Source organism: Pelodiscus sinensis, chromosome 33 (assembly GCF_049634645.1).
Source record: "Pelodiscus sinensis isolate JC-2024 chromosome 33, ASM4963464v1, whole genome shotgun sequence".
Classification (NCBI taxonomy): Eukaryota; Metazoa; Chordata; order Testudines; family Trionychidae; genus Pelodiscus; species Pelodiscus sinensis.
In genome coordinates, this window is record NC_134743.1 from 4181126 (window position 1) to 4208750 (window position 27625).

General features: G+C 45.0%; 1 protein-coding gene across 3 annotated transcripts in view; it reads right to left on the reverse strand.

Annotated features, from left to right (window-relative positions):
* Positions 1 to 2764: 2764 nt before the first annotated feature.
* LOC102452068 (putative butyrophilin subfamily 2 member A3) overlaps positions 2765 to 27625 on the reverse strand; it is a 41839-nt gene continuing 16978 nt past the window's right edge. For 2 of the 3 annotated variants that reach the window (XM_075914298.1, XM_075914297.1), the window contains 9 exons: positions 26270 to 26370; positions 21746 to 21766; positions 17856 to 17876; positions 17534 to 17554; positions 11067 to 11087; positions 10736 to 10756; positions 9452 to 9472; positions 5934 to 5960; positions 2765 to 3314 (listed from right to left, as the gene is read on the reverse strand). In XM_075914298.1, coding sequence (XP_075770413.1) covers positions 2782 to 3314; positions 5934 to 5960; positions 9452 to 9472; positions 10736 to 10756; positions 11067 to 11087; positions 17534 to 17554; positions 17856 to 17876; positions 21746 to 21766; positions 26270 to 26370 — 787 coding nt within the window. In that variant the 3' untranslated portion in view covers positions 2765 to 2781. The other variant, XM_075914299.1, reaches the window with a different exon arrangement.

Here is a 27625-nt window from a genome sequence, read left to right on the forward strand (position 1 = left end):
CTGCTCTGTAACCTGGGGTTCCCCTGTGCTGGGATGTGTGATTCCCACTGAATGACCCACATGTGTATTAGCCCAGACACCTCGTCCCAGCCTGGGCAGTTAGCAAAGCTCTTCCCAGACTGAGGGTATGTCTACACTACAGAGTTAGTTCGAACTAACGGAGGTTAGTTCGAACTAACTTTGAGAGGCGCTACACTAGCGCTCCGCTAGTTCGAACTTAATTTGAACTAGCGGAGTGCTTAGTTCGAACTAGGTAAACCTCATTATACGAGGATTAAGCCTAGTTCGAACTAGCTAGTTCGAATTAAGGGCTGTGTAGACCCTTAATTCGAACTAGTGGGAGGCTAGCCCTCCCCAGCTTTCCCTGGTGGCCACTCTGGCCAACACCAGGGAAACTCTACTGCCCACCTCCCGGCCCCGGACCTCTTAAAGGGGCATGGGCTGGCTACAGTGCCCGTGCCAAGTGCAAGCCTGCCAGCACCCAGCCAGCAGACCCTGCACCTGGCACGGCTCGAGCCAGCCACCCGATGCCCCCCAGCCCTCCCCCTCTTCCCGGGACCAGGCTGGCAGCTCCTAGGAGCTTGCCCGGGACCGCAAGAGGCGGGAACCCGCCTGGGCTAGTGCGGACATCGTGGACCTTGTCCACGATCTCAGCACTAGGCACAGGAAAGTGGCCGGCTTGGGCAGGAGAGCTGCCAACCTGGCCACCCAGGAGCAGGTGTGCATGAAAATCAAGGGGGTCTGCTGAGACCCCCAGCCCTGAGCTTACAATGACCGTCCTGGGTCAGACCAAAGGTCCATCTAGCCCAGTAGCCTGTCTGCCGACAGCGGCCAACCCTACGGACCCTGGAGGGGATGGACCAAAGACAGTGAGCAAGCCATTTGTTTCGTGCCATCCCTCTTCAGCCTTCCACAAACCTTGGGCAGGGACACCACTCCTACCCCCTGGCTAATAGCACTCCATGGACCCAACCTCCATGACTTGATCTCACTTCCCTTTAAACTCTGTTCTAGTTCTAGCTTTCACAGCCTCCTGCAGCAAGGAGTTCCACAGGTTGACTCTTTGCTTTGTGAAGAACAACTTTCTCTTACTAGTTTGAAGCCTGTTACCCATTCCTTTCCTTTGGTGTCCTCTAGTCCTTCTTTATGAAAACTAATGAAGAACTTTTCTGTATGCACCCTCTCCACCCAACTCCTTCTTTTAGAGACCTCTATCCGGTCCCCCCTCTGTCTCCTCTTTTCTAAGCTGAGAAGTCCCAGTCTCTTTAGCCTCTCTTCATATGGGACCTGTTCCCAACCCCTGATCATTGTAGTTGCCCTCCCCTCTCCCAGCCTCTCTCTTCCCCTCTCCCACCTCCTTTTCCCAGTCTCTCCCAGTTTTGTTCAATAAAGACAGATTCCATTTTTGAACACAATTGTCCTTTATTTTGTACATCAAGAAAAGGGGCTAGGGAAGGCTAAGTGGAAGGAGGTGAGGGAGGAATGGGGTACGAGCCCCCGATGGGGAGGACTGGGCTGGCTCTGCGGGCTTCTGGGGGTGGAAGCTCTCCTGCAGCCCCCCAATTGCCCCCTCTCCCCAGATGGCAGCTTGCGGCAAGTGCAACCGGGCTGATTTCCGAGTGGTGTGATGTGCCCAGTGTAGGCACTCTGGGCACTCCAAGCCAGGACTGGTTTTCAAGCGGGGAACCCCTGAGAACTGTCTGTCCGGGGTGGGGGTCGGGTCCCTTTAAGCGCAGCCCTTGGCTAGCCTGAGACAGCATCTCCACGCTCTAAGTCCTCCTCTGATGCCCTGCCGGCACTGCTTCCAGCCATCCTTAAGCCCTGTTCAGGGTCCACTTAATGTGGACATGCTAGTTCGAATTAGCAAAATGCTAATTCGAACTAGTTTTTAGTTCTAGACGCGTTAGTTCGAATTAGCTTAGTTCGAATTAACTAATTCGAACTAAGTTAGGGTATGTCTACACTACCCTCCTAGTTCGAACTAGGGGGGTAATGTAGGCATACCGCACTTGCAAATGAAGCCCGGGATTTGAATTTCCCGGGCTTCATTTGCATAAGCGGGGAGCTGCCATTTTTAAAACCCCGCTGGTTCGAACCCCGTGCAGCGGATTCCTATTCCGAACTACCGGTACACCTCGTGGAACTACCTAGTTCGAGCCCCGTGTAGCCGCGGGGTTTTAAAAATGGCGGCTCCCCGCTTATGCAAATGAAGCCTGGGAAATTCAAATCCCGGGCTTCATTTGCAAGTGCGGTATGCCTACATTACCCCCCTAGTTCGAACTAGCGGGGTAGTGTAGACATACCCTTAGTTCGAACTAACTCTGTAGTGTAGACATACCCTGAGAGACAAAGGAAGGGAGGCAGAGATTAACACCTGGTTGGGGGGCAGGGTCTGGGAGCAAGGCAGTTGCTGGCAGGGGGAACATGAAGGAGTGAGCCTAAACTGAGGACTGGAGGTCTAGGGGGGTGATGGACCCCCCCTAACCCAAGGGATCTGAGGCATCCTGGCCCAGACTCCTATAGCCACATCACTTGTATGCTGTGCTGTATTCTGGAGAAACAATAAACCCTCTCTATTCTCTGGCAGGCGGAGTCTGTTCTTGCTGATACTGGGCTGCAGGATTTGGGGGAACCCCGACGTGGCGTCACAATCGGTATTTGCCATGAGACTGAAAAATTATTTTAAGGAAAAGATACAGATAACATGACACCATCAATACACAGATTTTTGAAATAAACTTGATAGTAAAGAAATATCACTGTAAACCAAGCACTTGACATTTAATAGATCTCTTCTTTAATAGAACAAATTCTCATTGTCACTCCTCTGTGTGAATTTTTAAAGAATGGACAAACATCTTCTGAGAATGAACAATCACTAAATGTGAACAACACAGACATGTCAGTTACATTGAAAAAGGTCACTTGCCTGTCTTTGTAATTAAGGTAAACTCCAATTTTCTGGGGATTTTTCTGCACTGTGACCCGGGTCCAGGGATCTGTTTTTGCCCAGTAATCTTTCCCATTCAGACTCAGAGCCCAGAAACCCTCTTTAGGGGACAGGGAAAGTTTCCCTTTTCTTTGTATGGATTTTCTGGCCACTCCCAGGTCCCATTCAGTGCTGTTTTCAACATCCACCTCCCAGTAGTGCTTCCCAGAGGAGAATCTTTCAGAGCCCAGCACACAGACAGATGCATCAAACCTCTCTGGGTTTGGTGGAACATTTTGAGGTTGGGCTTCATGTGTAAAACTCTTTTTATTACTAGAAATGGAGAGGTTAGGATGGGCTGTGACTGCATCAAGAATGATGTTATCTGCAAAGACAGAGATTTGGTCTTCAAAACACTGGTGTAATGTCAATCCAAGCTGAGAGAAAAGGAAATTTCCAGAGTGGGCTCCATCCTGCTTTCCCTTTTCAAGTGGGAGCTTTCCCTGACTGAAGCCGGCTTTACAATGTTTGTTGGTTTGTTTTGACACAGACTAGTCATGTCATCTTGTTAAAATATCTTAATCAATTTCATTAAATTGTGTATTATGCCTACTTCACTGAGGGATAGAGTCAAGTGGGCTAATATTTGCTTTCAGGGGATCAGAAGAAAATTACCATAAATGCAAATTAGTAGCACCACTCTCATACTGCTATCTGTCACAAATGACTATGGTTATAGCTGTGTCTTGCATCATCTCCTTAATAATTATCACTCAGTATAATATTAATTTTTAACCAACACTGTCAATAACAAGTCAAAACCTTCACAACCAGAGCTAACTTTACACCATTGTCTACATCATTGTCAATTACCACCATAATCCCATACATTTTACCACCATAATTCAGGAGTGCTGTGACCAAGACATTCTCTACACTACTCTGCGCTGATTTGGCCTCAATTGGAGTATTGTGTCCAGAAAGTTGTGGAGAAATTGTAGAAGGTCCAGAGAAAAGCAACAAAAATGATTCAAGGACTAGAGAGCATGAACTATGAAGGAAGACTGAAAGAATTGGGTTTGTTTAGTTTGGAAAGAAGAAGACTGAGAGGGGACATGATAGCCGATTTCGGGTATCTAAAAGAGTGTCACAACACACACAATGTTCTAGTGTTCTATGATTCTACTTCTTACCACAAATACCCACCATCATCATTACTTTTATTATCATGACATTGTGTGTGTTGTGGCAAAGTGCTGGCTCTACCCCATGGTCCTGCATTTCTATTTTACCTCAGAGGCTGGGCCAGCCAGAAGAGTCTGGCTTTCAGGTCGGGGACTCCAACTCAGCAAAGGATGGACTCCTCAGCCAGGTCTGAAAGGCACCTCTGTGCAGTTCCAGGTCCTTTGGGAAGTCCCCAGCAAGCCAAAGGGATGTTGTGAGCCTTCTCTTGTTTTCTTTTTATATCACCTGTAATATCTAATAAATCTTGCATTTATTTGCATTAAGCGATTTGTGTCTTCTTTGTTACCCTTCAAACCTGAGATCAGAGTCTGACTGGCCCATCCTCTGAAGTAAAACAACTCCTTGGGCAGTTGTTAGGTGCCTCAGCACACAGATAGTCATGACCCTGTACGTTGCCTCTAGTGTCTTTCTAGAGGTCAGAGTTACTGCTTATTGAGCCATTTGCATCATTTGTAAAGTCAATTAATGGGGAGGGAGAGACCCCTCCCTAATACCTGGACCTTCTTTCCCCAGAACTGGTTCTTTCTGAGGTGTGGGGAGGTTGCGGAGCCCAGGCCCAGCCACTACTCTGGGTTCTGGCCCAGGGACCACAGGCAGCAGCAACTGCTCGGGTTTTTCCCTCTAGCTCGAAGACAGCAGCCTTTTCCCTGGGCCACTTCCTCAAATGCTCCCCTAGAGCCTTTTCTCTGGCACCTGGCTGAATCTTCCCTTTCTCGGCTTCTCTGTAAATGCACTTTCTCGTCTCACTCCATCCCTTTATTCCTTCCCCCTTCCTTACCTGGGGGAAATCTTTTACAGTAGCACCCCGGGCTTTAGGTGTCTGATTAGCCTGCTTTAATTACAGGGCAGAAGACTCAGGAAGTTTATTCAGGGAACAGAAAACTCTTCATCCAGCACCCTGCATACCTGCTCTCCATTAGAGAGCAACAGCCAGCTGGTCTGGTTCTGTCACACATCCTCCCCTCTCTGCATGCCTCCTCTCTACCTCTTTGGGAGGGGTGTGTGGAAGACTGCTTCTGCTGTGAGCAAGGCCTTGGCTGCCTCCATTCTGGGCCAGGCCTCCTCTTCTCCCCTCCTGCTTTCTTTGCAGGTAGTTTCCTCTCCCACACCTTATCTCAGATAGCAGTTAGAGCTGCTGGGCGGGGGTGTGGAGCTTCTGCTGCCTTGCCCCTGGAGAGGAGAAGGGGGAGGACCCCCTCTTCCATCTTCTTGGGTTCCACCTGGCCCCTTTCTTCTTCACTTCTGCAGGCTTGGACTCCACCTTTCCTGCTGCTGTGGCTGCTGCTTCCCCTGGGGCAGAGGAGGTAAGGGGGCTACTTTTGGGCAGATCATGGGGTCCTCTTTCCCCACAGCTTATTGTGTGGTGGGGAGTGTATAAGGGGCTCTCTCTCCATCTGGGTCCCTGGGGTGGTGGTTAGTGCAATTCTTGTAGGGTGCTTTTACCCTGCTCCAAATCTTGAGGTACTTACCATGTCCTTGGTCCTTAAGCAGATAAAACTCTCAGTGAAGGCTAATTGTGAACTCACATCTGTGTGAATCAGAAGTGTCTCCATATAAATCCATGAGGTTACACTGGTGTGAAGCTGGTATGTGATCAGAATCAAGTAGTAGTATAAAAAGGAGTTTTCACTGGTTAAAAAAAGTGAGCATGAGTCTCTGTATCTGTTCTCAGGCAAACAGAATTTTATGCTGTTTCTAGTCTGGTTGCTGTATTAACACAATGATTTATTAAAAGTGGAAGAAATGTGGTTTGTGTTACCTGTTTCATTGCGAGCCTTTCTCCATTCTGAAACCAGAGAAATAACAGACATTGAATTAAAGGAAGCTAGTAACATGTTACAAACTGAGGGAGCATTCAGGGGGATTTAATTGTATAGCAGTGTTTTTAAACAACAAAGAGAAGTCCCAAGAATGTACCCACAGTACATTTAATAGTACACATAGATGTGGGATTTTCTGAACTGCTATGATTAGAAACCTAAGTATGGGCCTTGGTCTTCCTATGAACTTCTATGTCTTGTGCCTCATCTCATTATGAATTTGCCCTTTTGGAATGCGATATGTTTTTAAATTTTTCTTTCATAAAATGACTCACCCCCAATTTTTTCTAGTCATACACACTCTGTTTCTTTTAGGAGAGTAGTTAACAATGATTTAGACCCAAATATTATTGTTTACTTTGGCAGTGTGGCAACAGAAGTACACCGAATGAGGCAGGGCTTAAGGCCCAGAGCTTGAAAAAGACAAAGCTGTTGTACTCAGCATATGGCCACATCTTATTTTTAGGTGTCTAGACACCCAATGGAATTTACAAAGACTGAGTTATGTGCCCCAGCTACCTATTCACATCAAGAGGAGAGAGGTGCCAAACAATATACGACACAAAAGCCAGGGAGCCAACTAATTCTAGATGAGGAAGGTGCCTTCTTTTCTTAGGATTCAAAGGCATGACTCATCTCTTTCAGCCAGGCACATAAAATAGCTGGGGAGCAAGACAACCTCCCCTTTTCACCCATAGTTCAGATGTTAAGCACCCATTTAGGATGTGGAAGAACCACATCTCACTCCCTGAATGAGAGACAAGGGAGATTAGAACTTGAATTTCCCACATCTCACCTGAGTTCCATAATAACTAGGCTGAAGGTGTGTGTCCAGACTACAGGGTTTTGTCGACAAAAGTCTACTTTTGTCAACAAAACTATACCTGACAAAAGTATACCTTAGGAAAACTACACTGCCGCTGAGTACTGTCGACATAATGTAGACAGAACTCAGCAGTTTTTTCTATGGCGGTAAACCTCATTCTATGAGGAATAACGCCTTTTGTCAACAGAGTTATTGCATCTACACTGTTCTTTGCGTCTATACTCTCATGTCGACAAAGAGGCTTGCTTTGTCAACAGAACTGGATGTAGTCTAGATAGACACTCTTTGTCGACAGATGCTTTCTCAACGGTATCTATCGACAAAGCCTCTGTCGACAAAAGCTTGGAGTCTAGATGTACCTAAGGTTACTAGGGGGCTGTGCCTCCTGCTCACTGCATTCACCAATCCCTCTGTTGTGGGTGGAGGCAACCCCCACTCTCTCCCTCCAGCCACCAGGGAGGGCGAGTATGTGGCCGCGCCAACCAGGGTCCCTGCTCCCTCCCCCTGCCACACCAGGATGAGGCCATGCCAACCAGGACCCCCTTTGCCCCCAACTCTACCAGCCAGGGCTCCCTTCCTCTTCCCCCCTCTGCCAACCAGGGCCCCCTTTTCCCTCCCTACACCCCCCACAGTGGCTTAACTGTTTCTCCAGGGAGAAGGCAGTGATAACTTTAGTGACAAGGCAGTACACTAGGGCTGGCTCTAACCTCGGCAGCCAGGCCAGGCTGGGCCAGGCTGCAATGTGCATCTGGACCGGCTTCTGGGCCCAATTTTCCCCCTGAATGCTAGAAGGGACTGGGCTGGGCAAAATTTCCCCCCATGCACAGAGAAAGATTGGTCTGGGCCCAGCTTTTTCCCCGTGCACTTGGAGGAGCCGCGCTAGTCCAACCTTCCCCCCATGCATTGGAAGAGGCCAGACTCCAGCCATGCTGGACAGGTTTTCCCACTGGGAGGGACTGGGTGTGGCTTTCCCCCTGCCCACCTGGAGGACCGGACGTAAGCCACACCAGACCACTTTTCCCACCTGGAGGGTCGCACCAGCCAAAGGCCCAGCTTTCCCTCCCACTAATAGGTAGGGAAGGGAATGGCTGGAGCCGTAGGCAACCCAAGCCCTCCATCTGTGCTCTGGGAAAGACCAAGCTGGGGGTGGGTGCTGTATGTTCCTGTGTAATGCAGAGTGACGTGATGATGTCACTCTGTGGTCCCAGAGGAAATCCTTTTCTGAGGTATAGTAAGATAAGATAAGAGACACCCAGAGCAGCAGTTAAAGAGCATTCAATGAACAAGGGTGGAGATTGGGAGCAATGATAAAAGAGTCCGTTTGGATTCTTCCCTCCTATTATGAGTTACCTTAGCTGTGGGATGCTCCCATCTTGAAGATTTTGATAAATGGTCAAGGGTCACAGTTTTCTATGGAAGGGGTGTGAGGTCTGGGACAGAGGTTGAGTGTAGAAGGGAGAGCAGGGTAAAGGATAGGAGTACAGGAGAAGGTGTGGAGTCTGAGAGGGAGTTTGGGTAAAGGAGGGGGTTCACAGTGCATCAAGCTTCCAGTGGAGTGGGTTGCAGACCAGATGGAAAGGCTTGGAGGGCAGAATCCAGACCCTGGGACATATCTTCCCCATGACTGATCCAAATTGTTCTGGTATCAACAGATGCCATAAGTATTGCAGAAAATAGGCTAAAGGGATGCTGAGCCATGCCTTTTTTATGCCACAGACCAGCATACAGGTTCAGAAATTTTGGCCGGCTGGTAATATTTTATTTGCATATTTTCATATTTATTCTGCAAATAATGAATATTCAAATATGCAAATAAAATGTTAGCTCTCCCCAAAATTTGTGAATAAGTTTGCCAGTCTGAGGTATGAAAAGCCCCGGGTCCCCAAGCTCCCCAGTGCCAGCCCTAATCCCTAGAGTTCCTCACTCTTCCACTATTCCCCACTGCCATCCACTGACCACAGAGTCCTCTGCACCAACCCCACCCCCAAGTGCCAGACTCCTGTCCTCAGAACCCCCAGTGCCAGCCCCCATCCCAAATGCCTTAGTGCCAGACTCCTGTTCCTTAGAGCCCCCACCACCAGACCACCAAGTGCCAGTCTCCTGTTTCCAGAGACCCTCTGCACCCAGCCACCCTCAGGGTCTTGCTCAGTGCCACCCCCCCAGTCTACAATGTTAGCCCTGTTCCCAATGTATCCCCTTACTACTAGCCCCAGCCCCAGAGCTCCCCATTGTCAGCCCCCAACCCCAGAGGTGCCAATGTGCCCCAAAGTCAGGCTCCCACCACCTAGAGCCCCCCAGTACTAATTACACCCACAGAGACCCACAGTTTTGGCTTCATCCCCCAGAATCCCATAGTGCTAGCCCAATGTCTCTTAGAGGTCCCCCCCACCTTCAGAGGACCCCAGCACCAGCGCAGCCTATAAGCCTGTGTTAATTCACGACTCTGTTCTAGGTTAATTAAAAAGTGTTGTCAGAGAAAATCATCAACGGTTCTGATTTGGAGTAAAAAAATGTAAAGTAAATGAACAACTATGCACTGAAGAAAGAGAATGAAATGAAACAAACCCATCAGTTTTCATTGAAGAATATTCTTCTGAAGGGTAGGAGTAGCTGAGAAATTAGGGAACTTACCATTTTCCTTCTGGAGCTGGTCTGCAAAAGAAGAGTGGGATGTCAATGATATATCAGGTGGGCAGGTACTACTTAGCTCTCCGAAGCATCTGCCCCATAGACCTTCCCATAAAGCAGTTGCCAGTATTTTCATTTGTGGCCTTTCTTAAACACTTGCTCAATCACCTAAATTCAATAACAACTCCAAATCTTGTATGTCATAAAAACAAACAGAAAATACAAACAAACAAAAAAAAGGCCTGTGATCTCACATTACTGGAAAATGTGCCCACACCCCACCATATATGGTTTAAAGAGACCCTTCTCCCAGTCGCACATCATCTTCCTCAATGCTTATGCCAAATGGTCAACTGTAGTGATCATGCAACATTTAGTTTATTCATGTGCAGCCACAAAGGTTTAACAACCCAGGAGTCAATGCATCACTACAAATGCATTATGAAAAACATCTATGTGAAGGCTGTTCCCCACTCTGGCACATTGGGTATGTCTAGACTACATGCCTCTGGTGACAGAGGCATGTAGATTAGGCTATCTGGCATAGGCAAAGAAGCGAGGTTTTAAATAATCCCCGCTTCATTAAAATAAACATGGCCACCGCGCTTATCATTGGCACAGAGGCATGTAGTCTAGACATGCCCTTTGAGTGCAGAAGGTGGGTACCTGCAAAACTCTTTAAACTACACCGCCACTAGAGGTTTCTGTTTAAAAACTCCCCAAGGTCACAGATTCCCTGACCTTGTCTGGTACGCTGCCAGCACCCAAATGCAATAGCCCCTCAAAGCCAGGAAGTTGCACTTGGGAGTTTCTTCCTGTGTGGGAACCACAAACTCTTCAATTCTTCCTTAGGGGAAAGCTTGAATATAAACTGTAATTTCTTAATTACTGACCTTCAATCACAGGCAGATAAATGCACAGCCTCCTCTAGGATTCAGGAAGGGGGAGTTACATAAAGTTGGTTTGGGGAACATGTCAACAAATAAGGTATCTTTCAGGGAACAATCTTTAATAATTCCTTTGAAACCACTTACTTAAGTCCTAAGCCTAAACCTAACCCTTGGCTTATAGCTTGCAGCAGGGGCTTTGTGCCTCCTTCACAACTTCCTAGAGCTGGGTGCCCTCCTTTCTCATGACTCCGGTTGGGGCTTTGCACCTATCGTTGACCACTCCCACCCCCATGTGTTTTACTTTTGCAATCTGGTCATGCTAAGTGATACCCCCATTCTTAAAGCAATTTGTGCTGAGTCTGAGTAAGATTAAATTAAAAAATGAATGTAAACTTACCATTCCGTTCCTTAAGTGTCACTGAAAAACAAACCAAAATTAGCAAATATTTCAAGTATTTCAAAACAATGTAAGGTTTGTATTGTATCTATCATTGTAAATATAATGCAAATCTTTTAATCCACCATTAAGTCGAAGGCCCTGTCCTCTCACAAGCATAGGAAACGATTTTTCATCCCACGACACACTCGTTACAAATGCTTTTTTCTTAGTCATACAGCACCACAGATACATTACTAAGAATGGCTTGAGCCCTCAATCAGTACGCAATCCAGAAGTAATTTGAGATTAATTTGATTATCACTAAAATAAAAAATAAAAGTAAACTTACATTTCTCTTTCTGAAGTTCCTCTGAGAAACATAAAGATAAAATATATTTCAAAGTAATGCAAGACTTTCTTTATGCTATATATCTGTTCAATAATCTCTCCATCTGTTCAGTAATGGGAATATTTCTTCCCCTGGTTTACTTCATTTGTGACATTTAGCATAGGTCTACACAAAGCCAATGGGTGGTCTGATTCCAAGGTTTGAGGGATGTACATGGCAGAGCTTTGCTCAGACTGCTGCCTAAATATAGCACTGGGGCTCTGATGGCATATGGGATGACTTAGGTTATATGCCCAAGCATGTATCCAGAGAGTCAGGTGGCTTTGTAGCAGGGTGACAATCTAGTGATGACACCTTTATGTATTTTATATACACTTGTATTTTTAACTTGGGTACTCAAACAAGAAAAATAAATATGCCAAAGCAATACACATTTTCAAATGTTCAAATATGCATTGTATCATCTCAGGGTTCGTCTGGACTGAAAGCTTCTTTCAAAAGAGAGCATTCACACAGCAAAAGTGGATCTAAAAAGTGATCTCTTTTGAAAGAGAGTGTCCACATTAGGCCATTAGCTCATCATTTCCAGTTGCTGTTGCCTATCTGAGATGGGTGCTTAAAGGGACCCCCCCTGGACAGCTATTTCTCAGCTTCTGCTGTGGGGTTGCCTACCTCTCTGAGGGATAGCAAAGCTTTTGCAGCACATGCTCTGATTGCCCAGCTTTCTTGGACACCACATCATTTTCTTCTCTTTTTACCAGAGCCGGAGATGTCCCCACATTACCGTGCTGCAGCTTCTGCAGCAGTTTCAACAGACTGTCATGACAGTTCTGCCTGAGCTCAGATCCCAGCTCAGCACTGAGAACCTCTTCCTGGATGTGGGAGCAATGCCCTTACCACCATCCCCACTGTCAAGAGGCAATTTTTGAGGCTGGACACCAGTTTCGACTGGTGACACTGCGTCATCATGGAGTGGTGGGATGACCAGCAGTGGCTCCAAAACTTCTGCATGCAGAAGACCACCTTCTTGGAGCTGTGTACCTGGTTCACCCCTGCCCTCCGATGACAGGACACCCACCAATGTACAAAGCAGATGGACAAACATCTCAGACACTTCGCCAAAGGATCAATGCCCACAAAACAGATATTAGACAGGATCACAAAGAAAAAACAGTTTCTTGCCATTTCAACCAGAAAGGACACTGTCTCAACGACTTAATCACCTGCATCCTGCTTCAAAAACCTTTTAAATCTGCACTTCAAAGGGAATCCTCTGAACTGTCATTCATGCTAAAATATGACACTCTACGCTTGAGTCTCAACAAAGACTCTGGCTATCTCACCCATTACAAAGATAGCTTCCCCAATTATCACCTCTAATACCATTAACTCACAGACATTTCCCCACCTCTAATACCATTAGCTCACAGACATCTACCTTCCCCCGCCCCCGCATCCCTCCTCTGTTCTGAAATTTGATTTGTTCTTGTCATATGTGTTCATCATTTTTTTAACTGTATCCTTTGGTATATATGGTTGTGACAATTTTCTTCCACTATTTGATCTGAGGAAGTGGGTCTGGCCCACGAAAGCTCATCATCTAATAAACCATCTTGTTAGTCTTTAAAGTGCTACATAGTCCTGTTTTTTGTTTTAGGTACAACAGACTAACACAGCTACATTTCTATCTAAATTCAATAACAACTCCAAATCTTGTATGTCATAAGAACAAACAGAAAATGCAAACAAACAAAAAAACAAAAGCCCTGTGATCTCACATTACTGAAGAATCTGCCCTCACTCCACCATATATGGTTTATAGAGATCCTTCTCCCAGTCGCACATCATCTTCCTCAATGTTTATGCCAAATGGTCAACTGTAGTGATCATACATCATTTGGTCTATTCGTGTGCAGCCACAAGGGTTTGAAAGCCCAGGAGTCAATGCATCACCACAAGTGCATTATGAACAAAATCTATATTAAAGCTGTTCCCTATTCTGGCACTTTGTGTACATCTACACAGCTCCCCTCTTCCACAAAAACCTATGGTAATGAAGCACGGATTAGGATATTGTTGTGCTTCATTTGTATAATTAATTAGCCTTCAAGTAAAGAAAGTGAGTGCCTGCAAAACTCCTTAAACTACCCTGCCATTAAAGGTTTCTGTTTAAAATCTCCCCAAGGTCACAGATTTCCTGATCTTGGCTGGTACGCTGCCAGCACCCAAATGCAATAGCCCCTCAAAAGCCAGGAAGTCGCACTTGGGAATTTCTTCCTGTGGGGTATCTGCAAACTCTTTAATCCTTGCTTAGGGAAGACCTTGAATATAAACTGTAATCTCTTAATAACTGATCTTCAGTCAGGAGGCTTCTCCTTCTAGGTCTCAGGAATCATATCATAGCTTTTAAAAGGTGCTTTTATTAAAAACAAAACAAAACAAAACAAAACAAAACAAAACAAAACAAAACAAAACAAAACAAAGAAGACGTATTTGGTAAAGCATACTTGATTGTCTGGAGTTACAGAACAACTGTAAAAAACCAACCAAACCTAATTTACTCATTTTTTTCCTGGAAAGACAGCATTGTACTTCAGCAACTTATTTGAACCTATGTCTCTACCATCATATCCATCTCTGCTAGTTAGCTTAAGTATGAAAAATAATGAGATTAATTACATCTCTTGTTTGAAGTGGGTTTTTACTCTACAAATTTAACGAAGGAGCCATTGGAAGAAAATACATTTTGGAAACAACAACAAATGATCTAGTAGCACTTTATAGACCAACAAAACATGTAGATGGTATCGTGAGCTTTTGTGGGCACAGCCCACTTCTTCAGATGACCGGAGAAGATCTGAAGAAGTGGGCTGTGTCCACGAAAGCTCATGATCCCATCTACATGTTTGGTTAGTGTATAAAGTGCTACCAGACCATTTGTTGTTTTTTCCTGTACAGACTAACTTGGCTACCTCTTGAAGATTTTGGAAACAGTAGGATATCAATGTCTCCTGATTTTAACAGTGAGATGGCTTATTTGTGAGTGATAGGCTATGTCTAGACTACAAGCCTCTTCCGAAAAAGAGTGTCTAGACTACAACCAGTACTTTCGAAAAAGCAAGCTGCTTTTTTGAAAGAGAGCACCCAGGCTACCCCACAGAGCCCTTCTTCAAAAGAATGCTGAACCATGCCCCCATTATCATGGCCCTTGCTCTGACTCTCAAAGGGTATGTCTACACTAGCTCATTAATTCAAGCTAGGTAGGCAAAACAGGCGACCGGAGTTGCAAATGAAGCCCAGGAGTTAAATATCTTGGGCTTTATTTGCATGTTCCCATCCGGTCACCATTTTGAAATTCCACTAGTCTGAAGGACTTAGTTCGAATTGCCGTTTCTCTGCCGTGTGTAGCCACATGGCAGTTACTTTGGACTAGTGGAATTTCAAAATGGCAACTGGACGGGAACATGCAAATAAAGCCCGGGATATTTAACTCTCAGGCTTCATTTGCAGCCTACCTAGCCTGAATTAATGAACTAGTGTAGTCATACCCAAACAGGGCAGTAGAGGTGCACCATACAAAGTTTTTCCAAACTGAATAACCATTATGTTTTGGGGAAGATTTTATGGTGAGAACAGCATGAAGAAATTGTTAAGAAGCTACCTTTTTTTTCTTTTGATTTGAAGACTTACTACTTCATAGGAGTGTACAAAATTTAGCACACAAAATTTTGATCATGATTTTCCCAATTAATAGCCCTAGCCACATTATACCAAATGTAAATTAGGAAAACATAAAACCCATCATAACATCATGATAGCCTCTTTTGTATATTCAAACATAAAATTAACATAATCAGAGGCATAGTAATATTGAAAATATATACTCTATAGTGATAGTTCAAAAATCAGTGTTTCCATCCATGTATTCTAGGTTAATTAAACAATTAATTAGTATTATAATTAAACAGGTATTCTGTCATTGAAACTCATGAACAGTTCTTATATGGTGTAAAAGAATTATAGGGTAATGATTGAAAGGGTTGAAGAAAGAAAATGAAATGGAGAAATTTTAGTTTTTATTTAAAAATATTCATCTGAAGGATAGGAGTAGCAGAGAAACTAGAGAACTTATTATTTTTCTTCAGAACCAGGTCTGCAAAAGAAGAGTTGTATTTCAGTGTTTTTCTTCTACAAATGTAAAGACCAAAATCCAAAGGACATCGTTTTTAAGTATAATGTGATGAACCATATAGCACAAACAATAGTTTCTTGGTATTCTATCAGCCTTGCTAATGACACTATACTATTTAAAAATCATGTATCTTGTCCTCTATCCCAAGGACAGTCAGAGGAAGGGGGAGTTACATAAACATGACTTTGGGACATGTGAACAAATAAGGTCTGTTTCACGGAATAATCTTTACAAATGCCTAGCTGAAAACTTCCTTTAAAAGCACATATTTAAGCCCTACTCCTAAGCCTAGCCCTTGCCTTATGGTGTGTAGCAGGGGCTATATGCCTTCTTCACACCTTCCTAGGGCTATATGTCCTCTTTTCTCATGGCTCCGGTTGGGTCTTTGCACCTATGGTTGACCTCCCCATCCCACTTGTTTTACTTTTGCAATCTGGTCACTAAGTCAGGCATGTCAAACTCGAAGCCTACTAAGGGATGCACAAATGAAAACTGATTGCTTTCAGGACCACCAAAGAAAATATACTTCATTAGAAAGTCGTAATTATGTATTATTATAAATTATGTTTTAGGTATATTTTCTAGTATTTTTTCAGGTCTTGATTTAATACAATAATTTGTTGTTAAAATTGTTATTTGGTCATATAAAATCATTTTTAATTTAAATATAAATGTAAGGTACTTTTAAATTTTGTATATGATATATAACTTGTTTTGTTGAAATAAAAACAAGTATAGACTTGTGGTTAATCAAATAGAACATGTTTCTGTGAAAATTTCATATACAGGCAGTCCCCGACTTACGCGGATCCGCACTTACGAACGGGGCTTTCTCGCCCCGTAAGCTGCTCCGGTGCCCCATGAGCAAAGCCTCAGAGGCGCGGGGAACCCAGCAGACCACAGGCACCCAGATTGAAGCGGCAGCCGCGGCGGGGTCCCTCCCTCTGAGGCTTTGCCAGAGCAAAGCCTCAGAGGCTCTGCTTCCCGTGTCCCTGGTCTGCTGGGGGGGGGGGGGCGCAGCTAGTGTTCTCCCCCCCCCCCCAGCAGACCAGGCTTTTGTTTTGGACTCTGGGGCAGAGCAGCTGGGGCGCTGCCGATTGGTCCTGCAGCGCCCGCTCTGGGCACTACTGGACCAACCCGGCAGCACCCCAGCTGCTGTGCCCCAGGTCCTGATTCAGCCGCTGCTGGTCAGTTTCAGCAGCGGCTGAATCAGGACCCTGGAGCAGAGCAGATGGGGTGCTGCTAGGTTGGTCCAGTAGCACCCAGGGGCGGTGCTACTGGAGCAACCCAGCAGCACCCCAGCTGCTCTGCCCCAGGCGTCCCCAAGTCAGCTTCTGCTGAAACTGACCAGCGCTGACTACAGGAAGCCCCAGGCAGAGTTGCTCTGCCCCGGGCTTCCTGGAATCAGCTGCTGATCAGTTTCAGCAGCAGCTGACTTGGGGACGCCTGGGGTTCTTAAGTTGATTCTGTATGTAAGTCAGAACTGGCGGTCAGTTTCAGCAGTGTCTGAATCTGGACGCCAGTTCCGACTTACATACAGATTCAACTTAAGAACAAACCTACAGTCCCTATCTTTTACGTAACCCGGGGACTGCCTGTACTTTGTAAGTTTGAGATTTTGCATAAACCTATAATTATTCATGCAATTGCAAAAATTGACATATTTATTAATATAAAATTAATATAGATTTTGTGATTTTATTTGGGAATAAATAAATAATAAACAAAATAACCCTCCCCCCTTCCTCATAGGCGGGCACTCCTATATCCTCATTCTAACTCAATCCTCCTCCATTTCTCCAGAGCCAGGCACCCCCAAACTAATGCCTCCTCCCACCGCCAGAGTCAGGCATTTGCAGCCCTCCCAACCTAACCCTTTTCCCCCTCCCTCAGAGCCAGGCACCCCAAATCCAATGCCTCCCCTAACCTAATACCTAGGTCCTGGAGTCACCGTTGCCGCTGCCACACATTTCTTCCTCAGGTACGCTGGGGTGGCGTGAGCACAGTGTCCAGCTGTGAATGCATGCTGGGCACCGTGCACAGAGTGGCCTGGCTAGCTGTGATCTGCACTTGGCCACATGCTCCAAGTGGCTAGCAGGCCACACTTTATTCCTTTATAAAAATGTACTGGCAGGATGCAAAAAATTTCGATTGGACTGCATGTGGCCTGCCAAATGCCAGTTTGACAGGACTGCTCTAAGTGATATCCACATTCTTCAAGCAATTTGTGCTAAGTCTGAGTAAGATTAAATTCAAAAATGAAAAATAAACTTACCAATTTGTTCCTTAAGTATCACTGAAAAACAAACCAAAATAAGCAAGTATTTCAAAACAATGTAAGGTTTGTATTGTATCTTTCATTGTAAATATAATGCAAATCTTCTAATCCACCATTAAGTCAAAGGCCCTGTCCTCTCACAAACATAGGAAACCATTCTTCATCCCACCACACACTCATTACAAATGCCTTTTTCTTAGTCACACAGCACCACAGATACATTACTAAGAATGGCTTGAGCCCTCAATCAGTATGCAATCCAGAAGTAATTTGAGATTAATTTGATTATCACTAAAATAAAAAATAAAAATAAACTTACATTTCTCTTTCTGAAGTTCCTCTGAGAAACATAAAGATAAAATATATTTCAAAGTAATGAAAGTCTTCCTTTATGCAATATATCTGTTCAATAATCTCTCCATCTGTTCAGTAATGGGACTATTTCTTCCCCTGGTTTACTTCATTTGTGACATTTAGCATAGGTCTACACAAAGCCAATGGGAGGTCCAATTCCAAGGTTTGAGGGATGTACATGGCAGAGCTTTGCCCAAGGGCTTTCATCTTTGTTAGTGAAATTGCTCACTGACTTACAAGCCATTCATTTTCTCCAAGGAATTATAGTGATACTAGAGTGACCAGATGTCCCGATGAATGAGGGACTGTCCTGATATTTAGATATTTGTCCCACATCACAATCACACATTATTTGGGTTCAATTTTCCCTGATATTTTGGCATGGGCAGGCTGCAAGCACTTACCTGGAGGTTTGGGGGCACTTATATGCAGTGCTACTCCACATAGGTAAGTGGCCACCAGTAGTCTGTAGTTGGGTGACGCCTAGGCATGAGGGAGAGGACTCCTTGTACTGCACTTACCTCAAGCATGGGTGGCTCCCATTGGCCAGGAACCAAACCACTAGGGGCTGCAGGGACAGGGCTTACAGGCACATACAGGCTATGTCTACACTACAAGCTTCTTTCGTGAGAAGCTTTTTTTGGAAGAGATCTTCCACAAAAACTACTTGTGTAAGAGCGCATCCATACTGAAAAAGCACACCAACAAAGCAATGAACTTTTGCACAAGAGAGTGTCCAGACTGAATGGACAGTATCTCGCATGTAAGCTGTGATTGCTATGGACAGAATGGCCACCAGGGCACCTATGCTTTTTCCTCTTTCCTCTTTCCTCTTTCCTCTTCTTCCAAAAGACCTCCCTCTTCCCTGTTCATAAAAGGGCTTTTTCCTGATAGAAAGAGGAATACCAATGCTGGAAAAAACCCTCTGTTTTTTCAATTTACTGTCAAAAGAACACTCTGGCTGCATCTAGACTGGCATGATTTTGTGCAAATACTTTTAACTGAAAAGTTTTTCCATTAAAAGTATTTGAGCAAAACCGTGTCTAGATTGGCACGGATGCTTTTGTGCAAAAGTGCTTTTGTGCAAAAAAGCCCCAATCACCATTTTTGCCATAGGGGCTTTTTTGCGCAAAACAATTCTGGGTTGTCTACACTGGCCCACTTGCGCAAAAGCATTTGTGCAAGAGGGCTTTTGCCCGAGAGGGAGCATCATTGTATTTGTGCAAGAAGCACTGATTTTGTACATTACAAAGTCAGTGTTCTTGCGCAAATTCAAGCGGACAGTGTAGACAGCTGGCAAGTTTTTGCGCAAAAGCAGTTGTTTTTGTGCAAAAACTTGCCAGTCTAGACGCAGCTGCAGTGTGGCTGTAATTCAGGTTTTGTCAGAAAAGTGGCCATTTTCCCAACTAAACTCTGTGTTGTAGACTTAACCACAGTGCACAGAGCTCTCTAGTTCCTCCAGTCCTAGGACCTGCTGGACACTTCCTGGGAAATGCACCAGGTAAGTGAAACTGGTACCTCCAGCCCATGCCTACTCCTAGCAGATCTCCATGGCTCTTACATTTGGAGGTTGCAAGGTACTCAGTGCAGGGTACTAAGTGCCTGTGCCTACAAGTACTGGCCCTGCAGCTCCCATTGTCATGGTTTCAACCAATGGGAGCCGAGGAGCTTGTACTTGTGGTGCACAGCATGTGGAGACACTCTTCCCTCCCCTGGATCCTCTCACTTCTGAGCCAGAGACTCCCTGAATCCTAGCTGGGCTAATGAATGTGAGAGGGGTGGGGTGGATACTGGGGAAGGGGCATGAGGGACTGAGAGTCTGGGAGACAAGGGCAATACTTAGGGAGGACAAAGGCCTAAGCCACACATACTGGGATGCTGTATTTTGCTCTTCTGTCCATTCCTGTGTCCCTTGTCAGAGGAATGTACACAGCTTGTGTGCTGGCCTCTCTCTCCTGGCTGAGGGGAGGAAAGGGGTAGAGGAGTGAATGACGCTAGCTGAGTGATTTCCTCCTGCTTCCTGATAATGAGGGGAAGGAGATGAAGAACTAGTAGCATCCCAGTAAAAGGGGCTGTAGGCTCTGGTGCTCTTGCTAAGAGATAGGGTGTGATAGGGTGCTGAGTTGTCTGTGAGGGTATGTCTACACTAGCCACACTAGTTCGAACTAGGGTGGCTAATGTAGTCATTCGAACTTGCAAATGAAGCCCGGGATTAAACTATCCCAGGTTTTATTTGCATGTTCCCAGGCACTGCCATTTTTAAATGCCCAGTAGTTTGGACTCTCTGCAATGAGGAGTAGTCCGAATTAGGGGCTGTAGTTCGAACTAACTAGCATTTAAAAATGGCGGTGCTTGGGAACATGCAAATAAAACCCAGGATATTTTAATCCCAGGCTTCATTTGCAAATTCAAATGACTATATTAGCCACCCTAGTTTGAACTAGGGTGGCTAGTGTAGACATACCCTGAGGGAGTGGAAGGTGCTTGGTAGGTGAGGGAGGACTGTGTGTTTTGGAGTGCAGGCTGAGGAACCTGTTGGGAGTGCTGAATAATGTGGGAGAAATGTGATTGTGTCTCAGGGCAGTCTGTGTGGGACATTGTGTACTTGTGCTGGTTGGGCTGAGGGAAAGAGCACTGCATTGAAGGAGAGAGAGGAAATATGTGTGTAGAGGGAACTAAGGAGCCAAGGAGTTCTGTGTAGGGTTCTGGGCAGCTGTGGTGAGTCTGTAGATGGGAGTATTGGGCAGGTGTGATGATGTGTATAGCACTGTGCATTTATGGTAGAAGGGCTGTGTTTGTTGCAGGGGGTGGCTCTTGGCTTAGTTGTTTGGAGCACAGAACACAGCAGGCCCAGAATGCCCTGGGAAGGACAGCCATGTGGCATAGCATAAGCCCACCCCTAACAGGAAGGGGTCCAGTCAAGTCCCCTCACACATACACTCTGACATCCTCTGACTGGCCATGACGGGTCACACAGATGAAGGCAACCAATGGACCTAGGCTCAGTGGAGTGTGCACGTATATGTGTCTGACCCAGCACATACCCTGCATAGCACAACTGCAACATCCCTTTACTAGAGAACATTGCTGAGATGGAGCAATGCCTCATGATGGACTGTAGCATGTAACATAACCCAAGTCAGTATCTGCTTTCCATGGTGAAGAGGATTTCACTGTATAGAATGTCTGTCAGTGCCCTCCCCCTACTGGAAATAGTCTTACACGAGTAGGCCTTATAAATAGAACACATTCCCAAGTCAACTGACTACACATAGACATGTCTAAAACATACTCCACTCCACTCATGAGAACTATGGTGTGCATCCTGGCCTTATTCTCTCCATCGACCTATGCTACACTCTCCTGTTATTCTATAACAATGAGAGCCAATAACAATACAGTTTCTCGGTACTCTACCAACATTAGAAATGACACTATACTATTTGCAAAAATCATGCATCTTGTTCTCTGGCTCTAGAATCACTCAGAGGGAGGAGGAGCTACATAAACATAGTTTTGGGTGGTCTTCCAGAGAATGATTTATAGAAATGCCCTGAAAGTTGCCTTTGAGAGCACTTCCTTAAGCCATAGTCCTAACTCTAACCTTTGCCCTGTGGCTTGCAATAGGGGCTGCAGAAGGGGCCATATTGCTTTCTCAAACCTTCTAGGGTCTACGCCCCCCTCTCCTATGGCTCCGCTTGGGTCTTTGCACCTGTGGTTAACCCTCCCCACCTCCCCCATGCGTTCTTATATTTTATTCTCGCAATCTCGTCATCCTAAGTGATACCCACAGTCTACGAGCAATTTGTGCTGAGTCTGAGTAAGATTACATTAAAAAAATGAAAGTTAACCTACCATTCTCTTTCATAAGCTTCACTGAAAAACAAACAAAAACAAGTATTTCAGATTGATGTCAGGTTTTATTGTGAACTTTAGCACCCCCATTTGAAGTAACAGGCAGATTCCCTGTGCTGCTCTATGTAATCCATAACACTCACATTATGTCTAGATGGTGGCTGGGATGTGCAAGTAACTGTTTGGGGACAGACAAAGAGAATCTTTGCTTGAGCTTCTGCCCAAAAATGGCAGTGTGGCTGTAGTGGCAGGCCAGCAGTTGGAGCTTTGTACCCAAGTACATACCCATAAATCAGGCATTGTTGTTTATGGGGTCCTAATCTGAGCTGATGCCTCTACCACCATATCCACACTGTAGCCAGCTCAAGAGAAAAGAGAGAGAGAGAAATTTGTGAATTCTCTGCCTAAATTGTGTGGGAGGTTTTCCCAGCAATTTAAAGAGTGAACCATCATAAGAGGAGATTATTTGTAATGGACAGTGAGACGAATATATCAATAACTTTTGACTTTAACACAGAAGTTGCTGCTCAGGGTGCATCTACACAGCACCCTAAACTTGTGTTATGCAAATTGTGTATCTTATTTCAAAACTACTTTTAAATAGCTTATTTTGAAATTTAGTGTGTCTTCACAGCACCAAATTTCAAAATAATGCACTCTTTTGAGCCTTCCTTTATCCCTCATGCAACAAGGTTTACTGGGATGGCAAAATAGTGCACCCGTTATTTCGAAAAATATTTTGAAATAACGGGCTGCTTGTGTAGATGCAGGGTAGCCATTTCAGGATAGTTCTTGCATGCCAAAAAAGCCGAGAAATGTAAATATACCCTGAGTAAGTGAAAAAGTTCACAAATGAAACCTAACTCACTAATTTCCTACTTCAGATTACAAGTGTTAGAATCAAAACAGCCATGTTCCAAAATTCCACTGAGTGACAAACACCACTTTCCTGTGGCATGTTAATAGAGTTACTGAGGGCTAAAAATGAGGCATGAAAAGATCAAATCCCAAATTTAGCTTGATGTATCCTGCTCTGCAGAGCCATGGAAAGGTCTTGAGTCATGACACAGGAGCAAGGCCATCAGTGATTTCACATAGCATGGGAGGGAGGTAAAGAGAGGGATGTCACTTGTGCATGTATGGATTTTACCTAGATGTTCATACTGAAAAGGGTAATGAAGAGGTCCATTTATAAGCTATTGCCATATAAAAGCTCACGTTATTTATAGTGCGTCTCTGATGCAAGTCAAGATGATTATAGGGTTCATTGGCCTGAGGAAGGGGAAACAATGCCAGGAAATAATGCTCAAAAAAGGAAGAATGTGAGTGCTCCTGTTGCAATTGATCCCAATTGTCTCCCCAACAAACAACACAAAGATCAGTGTGGACAGCCAGCATAAGACATGAGAGGCCGGGGAGGCTAAGCTTTTCCAAACAGGACAAGGTGCACTTCATGGAGGCATGCCAGCCCACTGCTTTTGAAGTGCTTCTGGGGAAAGGGCACCCAGGCCATAATCCCACTCCTGCATCACCTTGACAACCCCATCCCAATCATCCTCTTTCCACATGGTCTCTCCTGAACTGCTCCTCTTACCACCCCAGCTCTGCCACTTCCCCTGGATGTCCCTGCCTTTCTCCTCCTCTCCCCTCCCCAAGGCATCCCCAGCCTGAGGAGTGGCAGGCAGGGGTGCCTTAGGGGAAGAGGCAATGAGGCACTAGGAACATATGCTAGAGTGTCCAGAGAAGGAGTGTAAAGGTAGAGCAGTAACAGAGGGCCTGAGGTAGGGAGCAGGGTTGGGAGTGGGGTGGATCAGGCATGGATCAAGGGCAAGGCCTGGAGGAGAAGGACAAGATGATCTGAGCCTTGGAGCAGATCAGAGACCTGGCCATTGTTTAGGCGCTGTTGGCTTGCCACATGCCTAGGGAGCTCATGCCCAGCCTCACCATACGCTGGAGTCCTGCACTGCCCATGAAGACCTGCTGTCACTTTCTCTCCCTAGCAGGCACAAGCAGCCACAGTGAAACTGTGAGTCCTTCACAAGGCTAGACTTGTGAGGGTTTTCATTGTGTTTGTCAATTCAGGGAGTTACAGGACAGGAGTAAAGTGTATTGAAAATGAAATTAAAAAACAAAACAAGCCTGCTTGCAGGCTAACGGGTTCTATTGGGGAGCTTGCAACTTGGGCCTAGCAGAGAAGTGTGCAGACAGGTGCCTCACAGCAAGGTGGGAGTGAGTTGGGCCCATTTGACATTGTGACCAGTTTGTTTTGACTCTCTGTTTTTCATTCAGTGTTATCCTTCGGAAGTAGTGACGTTGAATTGCAACATTCCAGAAAGAGTCCTTTAGGGTTTTCTTTAATTGCTCTGTGTTTGTCTTGTGTGACGATAACTGAGGAATGCTTTTAAAATGAAAAATGGTAGCAGGAGGGAAAGGAAAGGTGGATAATGGAGGGATGATAGGAGTTACTATAGAGAACTTTCTGGGTGTCTGGCTGGTGAGTCTTGCCCACATGCTCAGGGTTTAGCTGATCGCCATATTTGGGGTCTGGGGTTTTTCGCCTTCCTCTGTAGCATGGGGCACGGATCACAGCTGGAGGAATCTCTCCATCTTGGGGTCTTCAAAGTATCTGAGATATAGGTGAGAGGATTATTCTAGGAGGGGTGGGTGAGATTCTGTGGCCTGCACTGTGCAGAGGGTCAGACTAGATGATCATAATGGTCCCTTCTGACTTTAAAGTCTATGACTATGTCTACACTGGCCAGTTATTCCGGAAAATCTGCCGCTTTTCCAGAATAACTTGCCAGCTGTCTACACTGGCCGCTTGAATTTCCAGAAAAGCACTGATGATCTAATGTAAAATCATCAGTGCTTTTCCGGAAAAACTATGCTGCTCCCATTCGGGCAAAAGTCTTTTTCCGGAAAACTGTTCTGGAAAAGGGCCAGTGTAGACAGCAGAGATTTCTTTTCCGCAAAAAAGCCCCGATCGTGAAAATGATAATCGGGGCTTTTTTTGCGGAAAAGCACGTCTAGATTGGCACGGACACTTTTCCACAAAAAGTGCTTTTCTTGAAAAGCATCCTGCCAATCTAGATGCACTTTTTCCGAAAATACTTTTAACGGAAAACTTTTCCGTTAAAAGCATTTCCTGAAAATCATGCAAGTGTAGACGTAGCCTATGAGTCTATAAGTCTATAATACACCTCTGAAATCTGTGTTGGGGTAGATAGAATGGCACATCTGGGGGCTTCACGGAAGTGTCAGAACATCCATAGAAGTGCTGGTTAGAAGTGTGTGTGGGGAGGAAGGGGGTGTCACTGGTGTCGGCACTGTGGCTCTGCCCCCTACTCTTCCTATTCCCTCCTCTTCTGAAAGATTCCTTTTAGATGAGTCAAATTTATAAGCCCAGTCTGATTTAGTAGCTATACATTCTGCACAAATATATATGATAACACTGAGCGGTGGGCAGTGGAGAATAAGCTGCTCAATACTGGTGTGGCAAGGTCCTCGCTCTGGCTCCTTGCCCTGGGACACCTTCTGGTCCACAAGTCATCTGGAGTCCCCTTCTGGTGCAGTCACCTGTGCCTTTTATTGCCAGTTTTCCACCACGTTCTATTTACAGAGTTGTAGATTGCAGCAAACTCAGCCTGCCTCTCCTTCTGCCTGGGAGCACACCCAGCCACACCCTAGCTCCTCCCCTTGCTCCTCTCTCCTCTGGCTCCTTATATAGTGCACTAACTAATGAGGCCCACAGCTGCTTTTAATAGCCCTTCAGGCCTGGGCTTGCTCAGCCGGTCTGTCACACTGGCATCCCACAATTACTCTCACAGGCTACATCTACACCAAAGGTATCCTGCTAAAACCCCGCTGCATCCAATCAATGTGTTTCCTCTTCCACTTTTTATCATGGAAGAGCAAACACGCTCTTTCAGGGAGCCCAGTATAACTCGTTTCATGAGGCATAAGGGCTTCGCTGAAAGAGTGGGCTTTTCTGCCATTTGGCCCTGTCTAGATGAGGCAGAAAAGCCTCTTCCGAAAAAAAAAAAGCGGAAAAAGCTACGCAAAATGCAGACTAGACCTAGCCACAGCCTCTTTCTCCACTTCCATCATTAGCAGCAAAGCTGGCTAATATGTCCGATTGATATTACTTGTACCTATTCATACCCTCTGCTGGTCTTTGGAAACCTTGGAGGGAATAGGAAGGTGATAACTGTCTACACAGGAAATGACTTAATGTCTCAACCACTGGCCTTGTGAAGAAAACCCGAGTGTTTCCTGCACTAGGTGGCGATATGCTTCCGATCGAGGAGTTCTGAGGGGTTGTTTCTTTGTTTGTTTTGTAATTGGGAGGTGCTGTGATAAACATTCCTACCTCCAGTTTTGTTAATAAAGGCCTATTTTTATGCCTTTGCTTCATTCTCTGTCCTACACTTGGACAAAGCACAAGGCCTCAGTCCATTTTTTTAATTTAAATCCTACATGAAGTCAGTGAATGAATAACATATTACAGAGTTTTGAAATTCTTACCTCTTTTCCAATAACACAGAAGAAAGGCAATGGTGCCAACACCAGCTCCAATTATGCAGATTTTATGCTTGCAGCAGTTTGACCATAACATACGACAGATACTAGAATTTTAAAATGTTAGAAATGTTCAGTTATATTGAATATACTTTTAGCAAATTACTTTCATTTCAAACAAAGACAATGTGTCTAGTTACTTCTTCTTCCTTAAAAATGTGATTGTTTATGCTTTCTAGGTATCAAGGGACAGAAGTGAGTAGAGAACATTAGAAGACATATAAACGTAGAACTCTATTATAGGTGCATCTAGTGAGCTAGCCAGAATGCCACTTCAAAAATGTTCAGTACTTCAAAGAAAAAGGGAAGTTCTTTGAGATGTATTGCCTACATGAGTTTCACCCGTGGATTCACCTGGTGGGTTCCATGTTCCAAAGATTGAAATACTTCAATTAGTAGTGTCCGTCGGTTAAACCTGCTCCTTGAATAAACTCAAACCCTTCTCTTACCAACTTACAAGTGGACAATTCACCTTCAATTCCTTTGCCTACATCCATCTCTCAGTAGAAGCTGAGAAAGGATAGTGGGTCATAGAACACCTATAGATAACACATCTCTGAGACCTCCAAATACTGAACTGGTAGGTATCTTCCTTCGTTTTAAAGTCCTTGTCTCTCAGCGATTGATGTATGGTGACTCCCCAGCAGCATATCATGGAAGTCAGAAGTTACTGCAAGTCCAATTAAGTTGAGATTTTAATACAACCCTGACAAATTGAGCATCTGCGTGTGATGCCTTCACAATGGACTCATATTTCAAGAAGATATGTACATCAATCCAATTAGCCTCTCTATAAATATTAACTGTAGAAAAACTCTAAACCATGCACTCCTTTTGGGAAACATATTTCCATTTACTCAAGCAGAGACTCTGGTAACAGGACCCCTCAGGCTAAGGTCACATAAGTGATGATTTTGGCTGATAATTGTCCTGAACTTGGAGGATCTTGCCTTCTTTCTGGGTCTGAAGCCGGCCTCACTGATTTATGAAACAAAAAAGAGTTTTAGTGTTTTCCTCCTGCACCAGCTCTTCTGGTATGAGATTTATAATCTCATCCTTTCCCCCTAATGTGTCCCTCTCAGGGTATGTCTACACCAGCCCCCTAGTTCGATCTTGGGCGGCTAATGAGGGCGACCGAAATTGCAAATGAAGCGTGGGATTTAAATATGCCGTGCCTCATTAGCATGTTCCCAGCCAGTCGCCATTTTAGAAATTGATTAGCCCGAAGTCTACATGCGAAAGTGAAACAGGATTCTGAATTAAAGCCCTAAATCGAATTAGTTGTTATTCCTCCTGGAATGA